Source organism: Homalodisca vitripennis, chromosome X (assembly GCF_021130785.1).
Source record: "Homalodisca vitripennis isolate AUS2020 chromosome X, UT_GWSS_2.1, whole genome shotgun sequence".
Classification (NCBI taxonomy): Eukaryota; Metazoa; Arthropoda; class Insecta; order Hemiptera; family Cicadellidae; genus Homalodisca; species Homalodisca vitripennis.
Window position 1 is genome coordinate 29382382 of NC_060215.1, and position 19219 is coordinate 29401600.

The 19219-nt window shown below is 31.1% G+C and overlaps 1 protein-coding gene across 1 annotated transcript in view; it reads left to right on the plus strand.

Annotated features, from left to right (window-relative positions):
- The window catches only part of LOC124369404 (cytosolic carboxypeptidase 6-like), a 101498-nt gene extending 98603 nt beyond the window's left edge, over positions 1-2895 (plus strand). The window contains exon 15 of the mRNA XM_046827408.1: positions 2003-2895. Within this exon, the coding sequence (XP_046683364.1) occupies positions 2003-2338 (336 nt within the window). The 3' untranslated portion in view covers positions 2339-2895. The remainder of the gene's footprint in view (positions 1-2002) is intronic.
- Positions 2896-19219: the final 16324 nt, after the last annotated feature.

Sequence of the window (19219 nt, forward strand, 5' to 3'; positions counted from 1 at the left end):
ATCAAGTTGGACAGCTCGTTCATAATTGGTTCTAGTACTTGGTAGTGATCCTGTTTCCCGAAGAGTACGAAAAGTTCCTGAAATTGTTTTGGTATCTGGAATCCTCCTATTAGGGTAACGTAGTTCATATTCTTCTACAGCAGCTCTAGAATTACCATTACAGTAACCCAAAATAAAACCATATCAACGTATTCCTCTGATGTAAATAAGTAAGTAAGGCATTTTTTCGCTGAATAAACAATCGAATTATAACTCACAGAAAAATTTGCATTTAATAACACGATTCACAGAACCCGATCTCCTGCTGTAGCTTGCAAAACACCACTAATACACAGTTCTAACGTAACAGTACAGAATACCATTGTTGATCAGCTGTTATTCGTGCGTTACCAACTTAGAAATTAATAAAACAAAAAAACTGCATTTCGATGATTAATAAACAATAATGGGAAAATGTTTGCTTCATTTATTTTCGAACATTTGATGTAAATTTTTTATTTAAAAAAAAAAATACAACGTAATAAAACATGATATTTTTATTTACAAACAAATTTTATTTAACAGCTAATCTTGTTTTTCTCAATTTATCTCAATCATTAAGGAACAAACATTTTGTTTTTGTTTTATTTTAACTAAATATCTTACGTTATTTCGTTACAGCTAGTAATGTATTATACTGAATAAATCGATTTTTTTTGGTACTTATTTCTGTTTTATTTTAGACTTTTATTATATCAATTTTCTCAGAATTAAATTCTCTACAGTTAATGTTTGTTAATTTTATGTATTTATTACCAATTTAACAAAGTTATTGTACATTAAAACTTAAAAAAACATTGTTTCGTGCCCCAATTTTTTTGCATTTAACCCTGAATCCCTCAAAAAACTACTACAGGTACAGTTCTGAAAACCTATTTTATTAGCTTTAATCAGGTAAAAATACATAAGAATCCACGATATTTCTTACTTAATTAACCTTTCCAAAAGTTCAGTAGGGCTTTATTTTTACTCTTTACCCAGGAATTCAGGTGAAATCTTTCGCGTAGCTGTAACTCGCTAACGAAGCGTTTTCGGACCTATGTTTATATAACATTTTTTTCATTATTTTTACTAGTACAATGTGCTGTAGAAGTGGGGGGAGAACTTCATGAATCACCCTGTATATACTCTTGTGCATACATTATTATTGTAAATATTACAGACATGAACTTATTGTAAATTGACGCTATACATTCCTCAAATGTATTGTAATAAAGAGTTTCTAATTTCTGAGTCTATTCCTATTTATGTCCATATTAGCTCACTGTTTAAACTTGCATATATCATAGAGAAAAATGTTATGGTTAAATTTATTATTTAATTAAGTTAATGCATACGAGTATATACGTATGTATCTTATTTAATCATGCTATGTATTACTTTAAATGATAAATTGTCAAAATGTAATGGAACAAAAGTAAAAAATGTCAGTTTCAGATGATCAGTTCGACCGATGATGTCTTAATTCATGAATTAAATAACATAAATGCCAAATGAAGCTATAAATAATAAATTTTATTTAGGAAAGGGTTTTTTTATGATTTTTATCAAATTATTCTGTATTTCTTCACCCTTCCGATCTACTTTGATAATATCAAATACACCACACAACAAAGACCAGTATATTTAATGTACGAAGAAGAACGTAATGTTTCTGTCTCGACACAAATCGACCACCGATAGAAGTTACAAACAATTTACTATCTGAAATAGAACCTGTATTAAATCACATCATTTAATAAGTATGAAAACTTACGGACTGAACTAATTTTCTTCTTGTAGTATTTCATTCGTTTTAACTCCCTAAGAAAGAAAAATGTATGATTAAATAACCTTTACTGAATATTTTTCTTAGTTCATTGACATTCAATTTTCAATTTTACGTACATTACTCTAATATATTGCTAATAGTAACGTTTTTAAAAGTAACTTAAGAGTATCTAAAACGTGGCTGTGTCACCAGCCCATGTCTGCAGATTCTCGGAAGTTCCACCACAAGCGAGGGCGGCACCACAAGCGCACCACAGAGTCACTGGTGCAAAGCCGGCAGTGGCAGGTGGCTGAAGAATCTGCACCCGTCAAGCCTCCTAGCCTGTCCATCATCGACTTCAACAGTCTGACGCGCGGTGGACTTGACGAATCCATGGGGTTAACAAAGACTCGATCGAAGAGCCACACAAAAAAGAGTCACAAGCGGAAACGGAAGACTAAGAAGCCTCCACCTGTCAGCCCTGAGACTGCCGTTGTCGACGAGGTCAACTCCCCGGCTGAGGTTGAAGATACCAGCGATTCTCCATAGCTGAAAGATCTATTTCGTTTAATTTATCATTTACAACAATCAAGCTTTGTTCAATTAATCACATTGTGCTATTTATTGTTACTGCTCACTAAATGATATTATTACCCAGCCACGATTTTACTGACATCAAACATTTATATATTGAACAAGCCTTCAAATGAAATGAAATGGTTTATAAACCAGACTGAACATTATTTACTAGCCTCTTCAAGATGAATCAATGTAATATTGACTAAAACACAAGATATAGTACGGTATATAGTTTAAACTAAGTAAAACTGTGACTGTTGAGTTTTGCTTCAGTTCAACTTTCTCTTAGTGTAGCGTCTGAAATCTGACCTGGAATCTGGACTCATATTCTTCTGAAGAGATCTAAAAACTGGAACTAACCTCAAAATTCACATTAATTCAACCCTTCCCACCATAACTGTGCTATGTGTTAGTAAATCTACAACTCTTTTAGATTTTCAATATTTTCTGGTAAATTAATCACACTATAATGATAAAATATATTGAATTTAGTTTGAAGCAAATATTTTTTTACAGTTTTTATAAAGGCCTTTCCACACCAAAGTTAATTTATGGAAAACATTCTGATTGTTGTATGAGAAAGATATTTTTTAAGCGGATAGTTGAATGTATGTAGTACTGGGAGAGCATAGAAATTATGTTAACTATAATAATGATAGAGAAATATAGGGAGTGAATTATTATAATACTCTTTGTTAAAATTTGAAAGTAGGAAAAATGGCTTAAGAAATTTCAAATTTTCCAGCATGCGGATTGATCTCTTTTGATTTTTAAAACCTACTCTATGAAAAGGTGAACCGTTCCAACATCCAACTTTGTATCTCACTGCAGATTAAAAATAACCAAAATATGAAGCTTCTTTGATTTTGTTTTAGTTTTACAGTATAAATACAATAGGTATGTGGTTGTCCACTATCCACTCATGTCTTAGTCATAATGTAGGTAAAATACAAAACAACAAAAAACACAAAATACATACAAAAATATCCTAACAGTTTTAGTAACTCTGGAGGAGCTGCATTAATACCAAAAATAATAGTTTCTTATTGACAAATGGCTGTACACTTGAACCTACTAAACATGATTTAAACCCTCATGTCTATGTACTAACTATTACATTTTCTAATAGTTGTTTTAGAAGTTCATGTTTAAAAATATATTTATTCAGATACCTTATTAATAATATTCAATTTTTTTATAACATTATATTTAGTATATGCTATTAATTTTTAATTTAAAACATTCTTTTTAAAAGAAACATAATATTTTTACTGCAATGTTTCTTTATTATAAATATTAAAAATGGAAAAAAAAAACATGTCACTTGCTTTAATAAAGTCATGAAATATGTGAAATAAATATTATATGAATAAGTAATAATATTACAGCGTTTATAACACCCAACTAAATAGATATTCGTTTGTTTCAATATGTAAATAGATTTCAGAAAAGTTTAAAGTTTCAAAAGTAACTTTTACATCCAGTACTTTACTCTCATCAATTGCTTGGACTCGTGGTAAAAAAATGCATCACCTTTGTTTGCAGTGGCAGCTGGATAGAAATTAAATGATTGTAGTTAATTATTTCAAAACAAAAAACAATTTGTTGTCAACAAAGTACAAAGGTAGAAGCTTACTCATATTGTGATCAATATGATCAATTTTGAATAATTAATATGTAGACACTTCAGTGTTATAGACTGTTTAAACTGAACACTTGCATATCAAATATATTTTGCAAGAGAATTTAGAGAGTGTAAAAAATCTCTCTAGAGCCAAAATAACAAAATTTCAATTTTAAATAGTGAATATTTAATACCAAAATAAATTGTTAAGTTGCAGTTATGTTTCTATTTCTAATCTGTTGGTTTTTGCATACAACCCAGATCCATAAAAGTTGTTTCAGTACCATCTATAAAACATAAAATTACAAAAAAATACTAATTTTTTATGGAATTCTGATGGATTTACATAATTAAATGTTAGACACCTTCAGAAGATGAGGTTGCTCTTTTATTCTCAACATTTCCACATAATAAAGTATATTTATGAACATCTGACATACAACCAGATTTTCTCTTATTATTCTTCAACTATTGTACTTCCTCCTCCATTCCTTCTGTAGTACTTTATCCATGGATGGAATTTTGTAAGAATGATTCTTGACTCTACATTCCCCATGTTGTCATGTACAGGATGTTACTAAGGTCCCCACTTTTGCTATCATACTAATCTTTGAAGTGTTATAGGCAAGACAATGTGACTCTTGGGTTTGCTGTGATAAATTAATTTCTTCAATACATTCATCACTTAGGAATGTTTGTGGATTGCATTAGCCTAAAGTTTTATTAATAGGAACGTAATGATTAGAATTATGTTCATGGATAGTTGGATAAGAACTGAAAACTTTTACACAAAATTAGACGAGGGTATTACAATAAAAAATAAATCATTGTAAAATGTGTCTGTTAAGTTTTTTTATTCCAGTAAATGTTAAAAATTATAACTATGATGTGGAGAAATAGGTTATTACTATTATGGAGTAAGAAAGTGTGGACAAGTTTAGAATTTTGATTGACCTTGTATAAGTAAGTATGTTGCAACAATAATACCTGTCTGAAAATATCCATTCTGAATATTTTCACCGATAGTGTCATAACAGAAATTACCTAATTGGTCCGGGGCATTGTTGTTTTATTACATTAAGTACAGTATGTGTAGGGTGCCAGTGAACTCTTTGTTGAGACTCCACAATAGAGGTCGCCGATGCATCACAAAGCAATTAACTTACACCAATAACGAGGGGCAGAGTTTCCTCTTTCGATCAGTCCTCTATCTAAAGACATTAAGCAGTTCCGGGAAACGTGATTACTCTGTACATGCATGCAATGTACCTCACTGTAATCAAATTTTAGTTGACGAGACCACAAGCACAGAGAATGTATGAGGTTGCGGTCTGAATATGCTCATGCAGTATCAAACACAACATTTATTCTAAGAATGATTTTTAGTTGGGAATAATTTAAGCCTTGTTGGTTTTCTTGTATATTACGTTTGATTGCGTGAAAGTGTTCCTTAAATGTTTTCCAAGAGAGTAGAAATAATGACTGCCCTTAACTTATCAATTATATAAGAAGACTTTATAAAATTATTTCATGTAGTATTCATTTGACTGTAATTGTGTTAGGACCTTATAACATTTGTATTTATATTTTGTTTATTAAATGAGTCTTTATAGCCTCTGCTTTCATTTCAGACCCCTCCCACGTTTTCCAACTTAAACGTAACTGAGAAGGTGAATTAACAAGGTTCTTAAAATATTGTTTTTTTGAATGAAACATGTTACTTGTATGGTTTACAGATTGTTTGAGTTCCCAAACCAATGTAAAACCTTGGTGTTGGGGTGAGATAAGCTCCTCACATACTCATCTTAGCTACCATACAGTTTAGGGATTTGCAACACAAATAGAAACAGTTTTGAAGAATGAATAAAAATGTATAATGAAAAGTCAATGTTTCTGGAAGGTTGAAGAAGTAAACTATGATAAGTGTACAAGCTTCACAAACAAGTTTATATTTCATGTTTCGTGGAATTTTCAACTGATTGATACCCATATCTTGTTCTTTATTTAAAAAAAAGATCTCATTGCTCCAAAATAACTTGATTAAAGAGTGCAGGAAGAACTGTTTGTAGCATTTCCTATGTTTTTTAAATATAAAGTTAATAAATAAATAATGATGGGAGAAAATATATACAAAAATATTTTAGAATATAAGTACAATTGTTAAAGCATACTCGTGGTTGGATCATCGACCAATCAGGGGCGTTGGTTATGAGGTAATGTATGCTAGGGAATGAGCAGTATGTAAGGCTACAGCTCACAAGTTTTGCGGCATTTTCAGTCTTTGGTGTATTATTTGGTTATGTTTCATTATATTTTGCCAAAAACCATTCTGCGTGGGATTTTGCGCAAGAAGTAATTTTACATTGGAATTACAGTTTCCATAGGGGAAATTATTGTCATCTAAATAGGTTTTATTTTACAGGGACTGGTATTATTTTAATACAACAATTTAGACCCAAAAAATTTGGGACCCTACGAAAATATTAACAGATGATTGCAAAATATTAAAAGTTAAAGCTAGATTTTGTTCAAGTACAGTTTTCAATTTAAATAATATTATTTCAAGGTTGTTTGGAATAGAAATTGAATGTTCAATAAGTAGAATAAACTAATACATTAAGATTTCAAGGTTGCAAGTAAAATAATGTTGAAGGAGTATAGGATAATTACAGTTTTCACTTTGAATCTGTGCCAACTGAAACAGGAAATTGAACTTGTGGCACAAAGAAGTTTCCAACAAAGTCTTAATTTAATTTTAATTTAGGTTTGCTTATAATAGACAATTAGTCTATTTATTTTGAATTAAATTTGGTAAGGTTTTATTGTATAAGAAAGTTTAGTTTCAGTTGGATTGTTAATTTTAGGCTCAAGAAGTTGAATTTTAATTTAATTTATTTGAAGACCTTTCTTGAGAAAATTGTTGGAAGGTATGAGGTCCTGCAACCAATTCGTGGATTAAATCTAAATATTTGGAATATTGGATCAAGACTATTTTATTGAATTCTAATTTTTTTATCAAGATTTCTTTACTGAATTCCAATTTTGCATTTTGAACTTTAAATGAATAGTGGTCTTCTAAATATCTTTTAAAATAATTTGAGAAAGTATTATACTGTCTATCTTCACCAATACCTGATGTAAAATAATTTGAGAAAGTATTATACTGTCTATCTTCACCAATACCTGATGTAAAATAATTTGAGAAAGTATTATACTGTCTATCTTCACCAATACCTGATGTAAAATAATTTGAGAAAGTATTATACTGTCTATCTTCACCAATACCTGATGTAAAATAATTTGAGAAAGTATTATACTGTCTATCTTCACCAATACCTGATGTAAAATAATTTGAGAAAGTATTATACTGTCTATCTTCACCAATACCTGATGTAAAATAATTTGAGAAAGTATTATACTGTCTATCTTCACCAATACCTGATGTAAAATAATTTGAGAAAGTATTATACTGTCTATCTTCACCAATACCTGATGTAAAATAATTTGAGAAAGTATTGTACTGTCTACCTTCACCAATACCTGATGTAAAATAATTTGAGAAAGTATTGTACTGTCTACCTTCACCAATACCTGATGTAAAATAATTTGAGAAAGTATATTGTACTGTCTACCTTCACCAATACCTGATGTAAAATAAAATAATTTGAGAAAGTATTGTACTGTCTACCTTCACCAATACCTGATGTAAAATAATTTGAGAAAGTATTGTACTGTCTACCTTCACCAATACCTGATGTAAAATAATTTGAGAAAGTATTGTACTGTCTACCTTCACCAATACCTGATGTAAAATAATTTGAAAACTAGAAACAGAAGCGCAGATTAACAAATCAACAAAACTTTTATTGAGAGATGTTGGTTGGATGTCTGCTTGACTGTGGCCAGTTACACTTTATAAGTAGTGCCAAGAACTCAAACTATTTATTTAATAGTAAAAAATTATCCGACTGTAAGTTTGACGAGATAAAAATATCATTTAGCCTACCCTGTTTACAAATCTCTTGATACGCCATTGGTGGAAGTAAGAGCCATTTTGGGACACCTGGGAGGTAAAACAACTATGAATTGTGGTCGGACATAAACTGTTCCTGACCTACCCGACGTTAAGTGCCCATTCGAAGACAAAACAAGTCAGACATTAACAGCTTATGAGAGAATCTACATATATCTTGTTAGCACTTTGTTTGCTCTGAATCAGACCACAAGAATTACGACTACGGAGTGATCAAATAATAATGGCAAGTTAAATCTGTCTCTCTACTTAACACCTGAGTGTGCACGTGCTTGTAGAGGCACAGAGGCACGATAATGTTGGTCCGCACATTATACACTATATATTTAAGTATGGTTCTATCCAAATTGGCGCAGAGTATAACACCAGAACCCGGGTGCAACTAAAACAGACTCCCCACAGATTACAGCTTGAAACCACGTAAAATATAGGACCAACATTTTTTAACAATTTATCACGATACCTTCCCCAGAAAAAAATCCCTACAAATTTTAAAATATGCCTAAAAATTTCCTGATGAACAGAGCTTGTTATTCTGTCGATGAGTTTTTTTCTCGGTGTGTCTTAAATTTTATGTAAATAGTTACAGTAATTCGAATTTATTTTATTTTACACTCTAAATTTAGTTCAACACGAATAAAATTATTTTCGTGTTTAGTTATAAGTGCCTTGTGTAATACAACTGTATAAAAATTGCCAATCTACACAATAAAGAATTTTGAATTTGGCCACCGATGGACTACGTACAATGTCGCCCTGAACGTGTAACTGCTACTGCCTGTTATTAGTTCAGAACTCGCAACTGATAATTAACTGAAACACTGAAAACAGTATATTTTGCATATATATCCAATCGCATATGTCCCATAGTATTTCCTTGTACAGTGCCACGTCACAAAACAGTTTAAATAAAATTCTTCTTCTTCAAAAAGAACAATTAGAATAATATTAGGACTAAAAAGTGAGGATTCTGTCAAAGCTCATTTTACATTTTTGACCGTATATGAGCTCCTTATTTCTCAATCGTTTGTGTTTGTAAAAGAGCATATGCTGAGACTAATACAAGCAAACAGGCATGCAAACAACACAAGGGGAAGAACATAGTAGAAAGCAATCACCACAGTTTAGAGCTTGCTAAGAAAAAGACAAGTAAAACAGGACTTACATTTTTACGTATATTATTAATATTTATAATATATATAGAATAATATATATTATAACAGAGACATTTATAATATTATTAATATTTCTCCCTATTCAACAGATGAGGTTTTTCTAACTCAATTTCAATTTCTAAATAACTTATTTATTTACACAAGTAGTTTTGTTTCTTGGAGTCTTTGTTGCTTTGAACAGTATGTAAATTACTGAACATAACTCATGTATGACATTGTGTAATACTGAAATTTTATGTGTGACACTGTACCTTGTACATTGTACATAAAAATGAAAAGAAACTGCTAATTTGATTGTTTCCTTTTGCTTTTCTTTCGTTTATGAAAACTCCAAACCGAACCAAAACACATATTTCATTTTAATATGAACTAGTTTTACTGAAAAAACGTTGACAACAAAGTGAATAATTTTTCAAAATTTACCGAATTTAGGTTATATTTTTAAACCTTAAGTTAATTTCGAAACTACTTTTCTCCTTGCTATCATAACAGTTTTAAAAATCGACACTTATAAACATCGAAACATATAAACTATTCTCACGTGGACTCTAAATTTTAGGAGTACAAGATATAGAGAGTTTTTAGAAAACGGTTTTAAAGATATAATTAATACTGTGTATCGGTTATAAAATATACTCGTCCTGATTTAGACTGAGAGTTACAGAGTGCTCCTAAAATGGTACACTTACATGTTCCAGTTACTGCTGCTGATGAACTAGCTCGAGTAATTTGTTCCAGGAACGGCAATAAGCGAGTACAGTATCAAGTATCTGTAACAGTAACCTGTACCCGAGTACTTTCAGTTTGCGGTAACTTGCACTCTCTGTGCAAACGAGTAACAGGTACAAAAAGCACCTTTTGCAGTAGTCCTGACGTGATAAATTGTCACAGTAGTGAATTGCCGAGCTCTGAGCACTTCTGAACTGTGTAAGTTTGTTCTCATTCGTTGCCACTACGAGGCAACACCGCTCTGGGCAGTCTGGCGATTGCGTGTTAAAACGAACAATTACCGATTACGGTGAATTAACAAAACTTGCTCAGTTCAATCTGTGTTAAAAATAAACGTTTTAATTAGTGATTTACATAATTACACGCTCGAGATAATGGCCAAGCTCTATAATGTACCAATGTCGAATTTTGTGGACCACACGGTCGGGTCAAGAATAAAGTTAAGTTACTAATTTCATAACAAATTGTTTCATACTATTCTTAAATTTACCTTAATCTTAATCGAACCACAAGTTTCCGAGTTACGAATTTGCAAAGTTGGAGTTTGGTAGAAAATCGCCAATATCCGGTATTGCTCGTTGTTATCGTTTTGTTATTATAAAAAAATGGAAGCTATTGTTAGTGAACAGTTTTGATATGTAGAAAATCAGATATAGACAAGCTAAGTTTTAATATAATTCCCGATATTGTAGCTATATTAGTTAGTTTGTAGTCAACTTTCAAACTCGGATATCTGTACTTTTGATGCGAGAGTAGACATCAAAATTTAGCTTCGATATTGATTTGTAATTTTAACTTTTTTCAATATTTTCTTAATGTTATGATTAAATTTTCTCAGTTAAATACACTTCATATAAACTGTATTTGTTACAGAAGAGTTTAATTATCCCTGAATAATCTTCACCTGGTTATTGGTAGTGCAGTGGTTTCACTGTAAACTTTATACACTCTGACGTAATCTTTGCCCTCCTTTTATTAGTTCAGAAGTACCATTTTTAACGATTTTATGATTCAAAGGGCCCCCGGACCCTCCCCCACTACTATGAGAAAGTTTCCATACCCCGACTCTCCGGTGTTTTGGACACCCCCCCCCCCCAGAGAAAATTTGTGGGTGAGCTACTGCGAATCTGTTAAGTAAATAAAGAGGCAGGAGTTTGAAAAGTGTGATATAATTCTTCATAGCTGACGCAAAATCGTTCGAAGTAGCAAAGCTCATCAAGCACATGTTGAGGACCTTCTCATGCTCTGCTGGAGACACGATGGCCACTTCATGAACAATCCACAATGTGACCCAATATCCGAAGTACCTCCCGAGGAAACCACCTCTGCTTCATACAGTTGCGTTGGAAGTCATGGTGGTGGTTGCACAACAAACTTCAGTAGCGACATAAACATTCGGTGGTTGGCACCATACAGCAACGTAGTCATGTATTTTTTCGGTGCTTATTAATGCCAAATTGTGTGACTCTCGAACCAATTAAATATATATATATATATAAATATAAATAAATATATATATATATATATATATTTACAAAAACGTAACAGGGATAGTGATGCAGCGTATTTTGGTTTGGTAATGGAGTTTGACAAAGCCTCGAAGCATAGCAGACCTCCACATGAGTACACAAGAAAGCGATTAACCGAAGTAAACGGGACAAGCATATTTTGGGTCATACGGTAACGGCCATTAAAAACTGGCTCCCATCTGGAACTGGCATTAAACAATGAGCAGCTGCATCACGCACACGCACACGCACACGCACGCGCCTATAGCGAAGGTCAGTGTCGCTATTTATAATATCGGCGGTTTTAGACCTATCAAACAATACCCCCAAGACTGGACTATTACAAGTTTTGGGTACAGCCCCTACACCAAATTTCGAAAAATCGAAACTCTGATTACCTAAAACGCGGATGAGTATATTAAATGTATTCTTAAACCGTGCAACTTTTAGAATTAACATTTTTCAATACCTCGGAACGTTTCAGTTTGTTCTGTTTTATCCCAAAAAGAACAAATTAAACTAAAAGGCATTGCAATCGAGAAATTGCTACCAAATAATTTTAAAAAGTCAACAGCAACAATCATTGTAAATTAATTGATAAAAGTACCATTATTACACTGCCTTTTTGATCAACTCAGACATTTTGTCATGTCAAGTGTACGAGTGCGTTAAACGTACACACGCAGACAACACAAACATATTTGTAAAAAGTGTGTAAATTAGTTTTAATTATGAAGTATAATTTATTTATTATTAAGGCCTTTTATCGATAACACAGTCAAATGCTTTTAAATGTTTAAAATGCTTTCCATCGTTCTGTAAACAAATATTCATTCTGGTTTCAAGTGCTCCCATAGCACGAATAACTTCTTCTCTGTATCATTTCTGATGGTAACCATCGTATCTTCTCTTGTTGAAGGCCTCACCGTCTGATACACAATATATTTGATGTTTCCCCACAGACAGTAACATGCTACAGTGATATCTGTACACCTAGCAGACCAATACACTGGCCCTCCTCTCTCTGTACGTATTTGAGGAAACACTTTATTGAGTTTTTCTCACATTTTTAGAAAAGTACCGTAGTGCGTCATCTTTTCCATCGACTACATTCTTTGCCTTGTACCGAAACACATGGGGTTGGATGCCGCTGAGGTCGTAGTAATGAATACTCGATTTGCTAAGTTTACTTGTATGTTTAATTGCGGCACATAAACATAAAAGCCACCGCTTCTAGATGTTAAAAATAAAATAATGTATTGTCACCTCGCTGCCAAATAGAGTGATAATGACCTAAATGATATCATGGGTGTGACCCTAAAGGTTCCAATGTTCTATAGGAATTTTGCATATGAACTTAATAATTATTGAAACTTTAAAATTGACTTCCCTTCGCGTCGGTGTTGACTCGAAATTGTAGCTGTAGTCGGAAGAAGTGAATATTAGAAGACTAGAAGTTTATAACATGAATCCTGGAAGTACTCGAAGTTGTACTCATAGTTAAAATCAAACTCAGAGACTCAAAATTAAACTCGCCTAAAACAAAATCACGACGGTATTAGCCATTTATTTAAAATTATATGTCTCGCATGAAAGGGCTAATATATAATACGAAAATATATATTGTACTTACGGACAAGGCGCGCGAGATGTTTCTCGGCAGCAAGATGGTCAGCTACAAAATTCACGAGAGAAAAAATTAATACACGTGCCAATTAGGTTATTAATCCGCCAAGAATTTAGTTCCAAGAACATCGGAAGTAACTTATATTAACCAGTAACGAGTAACAGGGTTGCGAAAATATGTACTATATTAAATACAAGTAAATAACGGTACAGCCTCACTTATCGAGGAATATATGTCAGTACCTTGGTTCATGCAAAATTATCATACCGTTCCCCATTGATTGTCTCATCAAAAAAGAATAATTCTACAAACCGGTTATGATTCTTTAAACTCCCTAAACGCTTGTGGTTTACTTCCCTCATCCAGAGGCGGGGTTTCTGCACACTTATGCCTCATATTGTGCCAATTTACTTCACCATTGTTTCCAAATGAAGCCTCACCACATAGATCTGGGTGCTACACCGAAAATACTGATGATGGTTCTCCGAAATATACCAGGGATACAATTAATTGTCTGAGCAATGTTTCGGAGTGGAGTACCGGAAAATTTAGATCTTAGTCATACCACCGACCGCGTAAGTTTAAGAATGAATGCCACTGTTGACTTTTTACAGTATTTTTGAGTAATTTCCCAAATTGTAATGCCTTTGCGTAAATAAACCGTACTTCAATTTTTGGGCGAAAGCAGAAAAAACAATTTTTCACCAACATCTTGAAACTGTTAGAGACATGGATAAATACAAAATCTCGGCAGTTTGAGAATACCTTTCGTATTATATTGCAATAAAGCACAATAAATAAATCAATGAACCTTACATTGATCCGCATTCTCCTATCGTGCAGGTAATGGCGGCCACTTATTTCCTCGAATAATTCAAATAGGTCTGAAAGTAATAACTTTAAACTGTGGTTATTTGTGAGCTCAATCTTGTCTGTATATTTGCGCTCTGTTTAACTCACTGAATTGTCTTCTAGATAAATATTTGAAATCGAGCCGTTTGAATAATAAATGACCACTGCTCTTTTTTTCAAACTAGTGAAAGTGAAGTCAAATGCTGGACATCGAGAAAATGCCATTTTCGTCTTCAAGCTAATTCAAATTCTAGCCGAACATTTGTTTACTCTTTGTGCTCGGGGTATTATTTTGAACTCAGAAATATGTATTTACAGGCCAGGGTTTTTAGGTACATTGGAGATTCAAATATCTAAATGTACATTGGAGTCCACGTTGAAAATTATAAATTCAGATATCTCACTAGAGCTTTTTTTTAAATATTTTAGTTTTTTGAAATATCCGTACTGTCGGATTTAACATATTTAAGCTTATTCAAAAAGTGATACTTACATGTTAGCATGTTTCTTATTAACTTAGATGAAAAACATAAAAACCAATATTTAAGACTTTTTTTATTGATTTGTGAGGCCTTTCAACAGCGAGGCTGTCTTCTTCAGGACACATCACAAAAGTAAATACAAAAAGTAAATTTGATTATTATTAATAGTTAACATATGTGATTTAATATTAATTTGTCCTGTGTGGCGTAGTTTGTAAATACAATTAAATTATTACTGGTATTATACTATATCAATTTTGAATGTTATTTTTGTAATCTTCGTTTAAGTAATATTGAATTTTTGTATTGGTCCATCTTCTTGATTTAATAGATCTTCTGTATTTGTTTGATTAATGTAATATGACTCCCATGCATTTAAATATCTTGGAGTGTTAACATGTTTTAATAATTTTAGGTTTTTCTGTGATATAGTGTGTCCAGTATTGATACAGTGATGTGCGACGGCTGATTTTTCTCTCTCTGTTGAATTTAATGTGGGAGCAATGTTCTTTATATCGTGTATGAATTTTTCTTCTTGTTTGTCCAATGTATTTTTTGTTGCAGTCATCACATTTAATTTGGTATATACTGATTTATTAATATTTTCTTCTTTATCTTTTGGATTTTTCAATTTATTCTTCAATTTGCTTGTTTGTTTTATATGTGACGTCTTTATTTGTATGTTTTTTGAATGATTTTTGTACATCTTTAGATATATTTGTCCATGTAGTGCTTATCCAATTTGTGTTTGTGTCTTTAATAGGTAAAAGTGTTGTCTTTGACTTTTTTGTCATGTTTCTTTTTTGCTTTTTTAAATATATGTTCGACTAAATCTGTTTTATATCCATTAAAAACGGCAAACATCTTTTATGTACTTAAGTTCTTTTTTGAATTTTTCTTGTGATAGAGGAGTGTTTAATAATCTATATATCATTGAATGGAAGACTGCTCGTTTTTGTGTTGGTGGATGATTTGAGTCATTTGTTATAAAACGATCAGTATGTGTTGGTTTACGATATATATCGAATTCCAATCGTTTTGAAATTGTGTTTTTTATTACTAAAATATCTAAAAATGGTAGTGAGTTGTTGGATTCAATTTCATGAGTAAATTTAATGCTGGAGTAAAATGAATTTAGGTTGTTTATAAAGTTATTAAGGTTTTCATTTTTGTTGAATACTGCAAATATATCGTCAACATATCGAATCCAAATTTCTTGGAAAGTATGGTAGAGATTCTTTAACTAAAATTTCAAAGTGACTCATGAAAATATTTGCAATGAAGCATGACAAAGGATTTCCCATTGCTGTTCCATCAGTTTGAAAATAAAAATAAGTTTTTGAACTGGAAACAATTTTGATTCATTACATAGATTAATTAGAAGCATGAACTCTTCAACTTCTTTGCTTGATAAATGTATAGACTGAAGCCAATCTTGTATTAAGAGAATTGTAGTGTTCATAGGTACGTTAGGATATAGAGAAGTAACATCAAAAGACACTAAGTACTCATCATCTTCAATTTCAATATTTTTTACTAAATTTAAAAATTCATATCTGTTTTTTATTGCTAATGAAGGAAATTGTGGTAGCTCTTTAAGTCTGGTTTGCAACCATTTAGATAGTAATAATTTGTTGGAGAATTTATTGATGACACTATAGGTCTCATTTCCTTTCCAGGTTTGTGAACTTTCGGTAAACAGTATAATCGAGGTAGAATGGGGTTTGATATTATAAGCTTTCTACATATTTCATTATTGATTACTATTTTGCATTGTCTCATAGACTCTGAAGTTGAATGGGTAAATTTTGAAAGTGGATTTTTTTGTTGAAAGTTTGTAGGGTCCTTTACTTAACATACTGTTTACTCTTTCATAGTAATCGTCTTGATTCAAGATTACTATCGAATTTCCTTTGTCTGATTTTAAATAAAAAAACATTTTTATTTTGTAACTGTGTAATGCGTCTTTATTTTTCTTATCTTCGTTGCGGAATGTTAGTTTTTTAGAACTATTTAAGCCATTAGATAAAGCTGAGTAAACATCAGATCTAATTAATGTTTTTTTGATTTGAGTTTAAATTTTGAATGTTTGTTTCAATATCAATCACTAATGACTCGTTGTCTTTGAATCACGGAAGTTGAAATTTAAACCTTTGTTCAAAAGAGATATTTCATCGTCTGAAAATGATGTAGAAGATAAATTTTTAACTAAAGCACTGATTTGGGAATACATTTTTATTATTTTCAGGTTTAATTTGATTCTTTATTAAATTATCAAACTTCTTTTTCGAGTGTTTTCATTTTTCTATTACATTTAAACTCAATACTCTGAAGTAGTTTTTGGTATCGTTCTTCAAATGTGTCATAATATACTGGTGACAAATTTTTGGTAATTTTTAAATGCTGTTCCATGGCTTCTAATTCCAAAGAAGCTTGTTTTGAATACATATTTTTTAATTTCCAAACTAAGCCAATTTAATTTTGCATTATGAAGAACCTTATTAGTTGTTGTGTTTTTAATAGGTATGTTTATTTTGATAAATTTTGGAAAATACTTTGTTACGTTTACAATTTTTTCAAAAACGAATATCGTAATCAATTAATCTTACTTTTTGTTTCAATTTGTGAAGTTTGTTAAGCTTCTGCAGACTTGAGGGCCATGTTGAAATGCTGTAGATGGAGCTTATATTGGTCACTTTTAACTTAGATGAAAAACATAAAACCAATATTTAAGACTTTTTTTATTGATTTGTGAGGCCTTTCAACAGCGAGGCTGTCTTCTTCAGACACATCACAAAAGTAAATACAAAAATGTAAATTTGATTATTAATAATAGTTAAACATATGTGATTTAATATTAATTTGTCCTGTGTGGCGTAGTTTGTAAATACAATTAAATTATTACTGGTATTATACTATATCAATTTTGAATGTTATTTTTGTAATCTTCGTTTAAGTAATATTGAATTTTGTATTGGTCCATCTTCTTGATTTAATAGATCTTCTGTATTTGTTTGATTAATGTAATATGACTCCCATGCATTTAAATATCTTGGAGTGTTAACATGTTTTAATAATTTTAGGTTTTTCTGTGATATAGTGTGGTCCAGTATTGATACAGTGATGTGCGACGGCTGCATTTTTCTTCTCTGTTGAATTTTAATGTGGGAGCAATGTTCTTTATATCGTGTATGAATTTTTCTTCTTGTTTGTCCAATGTATTTTTGTTGCAGTCATCACATTTAATTTGGTATATACCTGATTTATTAATATTTTCTTCTTTATCTTTTGGATTTTTCAATTTATTCTTCAATTTGCTTGTTTGTTTTATATGTGACGTCTTTATTTGTATGTTCTTTTGAATGATTTTTGTACATCTTTAGATATATTTGTCCATGTAGTGCTTATTCCAATTTGTGTTTGTGTCTTTAATAGGTAAAAGTGTTGTCTTTGACTTTTTGTCATGTTTCTTTTTTGCTTTTTTAAATATATGTTCGACTAAATCTGTTTTATATCCATTAAAAACGGCAACATCTTTTATGTACTTAAGTTCTTTTTTGAATTTTTCTTGTGATAGAGGAGTGTTTAATAATCTATATATCATTGAATGGAAGACTGCTCGTTTTTGTGTTGGTGGATGATTTGAGTCATTTGTTATAAAAACGATCAGTATGTGTTGGTTTACGATATATATATCGAATTCCAATCGTTTTGAAATTGTGTTTTTTTATTACTAAAATATCTAAAAATGGTAGTGAGTTGTTGGATTCAATTTCATGAGTAAATTTAATGCTGGAGTAAAATGAATTTAGGTTGTTTATAAAGTTATTAAGGTTTTCATTTTTGTTGATTACTGCAAATATATCGTCAACATATCGAATCCAAATTCTTGGAAAGTATGGTAGAGATTCTTTAACTAAAATTTCAAAGTGACTCATGAAAAAATATTTGCAATGAAGCATGACAAAGGATTTCCCATTGCTGTTCCATCAGTTTGAAAATAAAATAAGTTTTGAACTGGAAACAATTTTGATTCATACATAGATTAATTAGAAGCATGAACTCTTCAACTTCTTTGCTTGATAAATGTATAGACTGAAGCCAATCTTGTATTAAGAGAATTGTAGTGTTCATAGGTACGTTAGGATATAGAGAAGTAACATCAAAAGACACTAAGTACTCATCATCTTCAATTTCAATATTTTTTACTAAATTTAAAAATTCATATCTGTTTTTTATTGCTAATGAAGGAAATTGTGGTAGCTCTTTAAGTCTGGTTTGCAACCATTTAGATAGTAAATATGTTGGAGAATTTATTGATGACACTATAGGTCTCATTTCCTTTTCCAGGTTTGTGAACTTTCGGTAAACAGTATAATCGAGGTAGAATGGGGTTTGATATTATAAGCTTTCTACATATTTCATTATTGATTACTATTTTGCATTGTCTCATAGACTCTGAAGTTGAATGGGTAAATTTTGAAAGTGGATTTTTTGTTGAAAGTTTGTAGGGTCCTTTTACTTAACATACTGTTTACTCTTTCATAGTAATCGTCTTGATTCAAGATTACTATCGAATTTCCTTTGTCTGATTTTTAAATAAAAAACATTTTTATTTTGTAACTTGTGTAATTGCGTCTTTTATTTTTCTTATCTTCGTTGCGGAATGTTAGTTTTTTAGAACTATTTAAGCCATTAGATAAAGCTGAGTAAACATCAGATCTAATTAATGTTTTTTGATTTGAGTTTAAATTTTGAATGTTTGTTTCAATATCAATCACTAATGACTCGTTGTCTTTTGAATCACGGAAGTTGAAATTT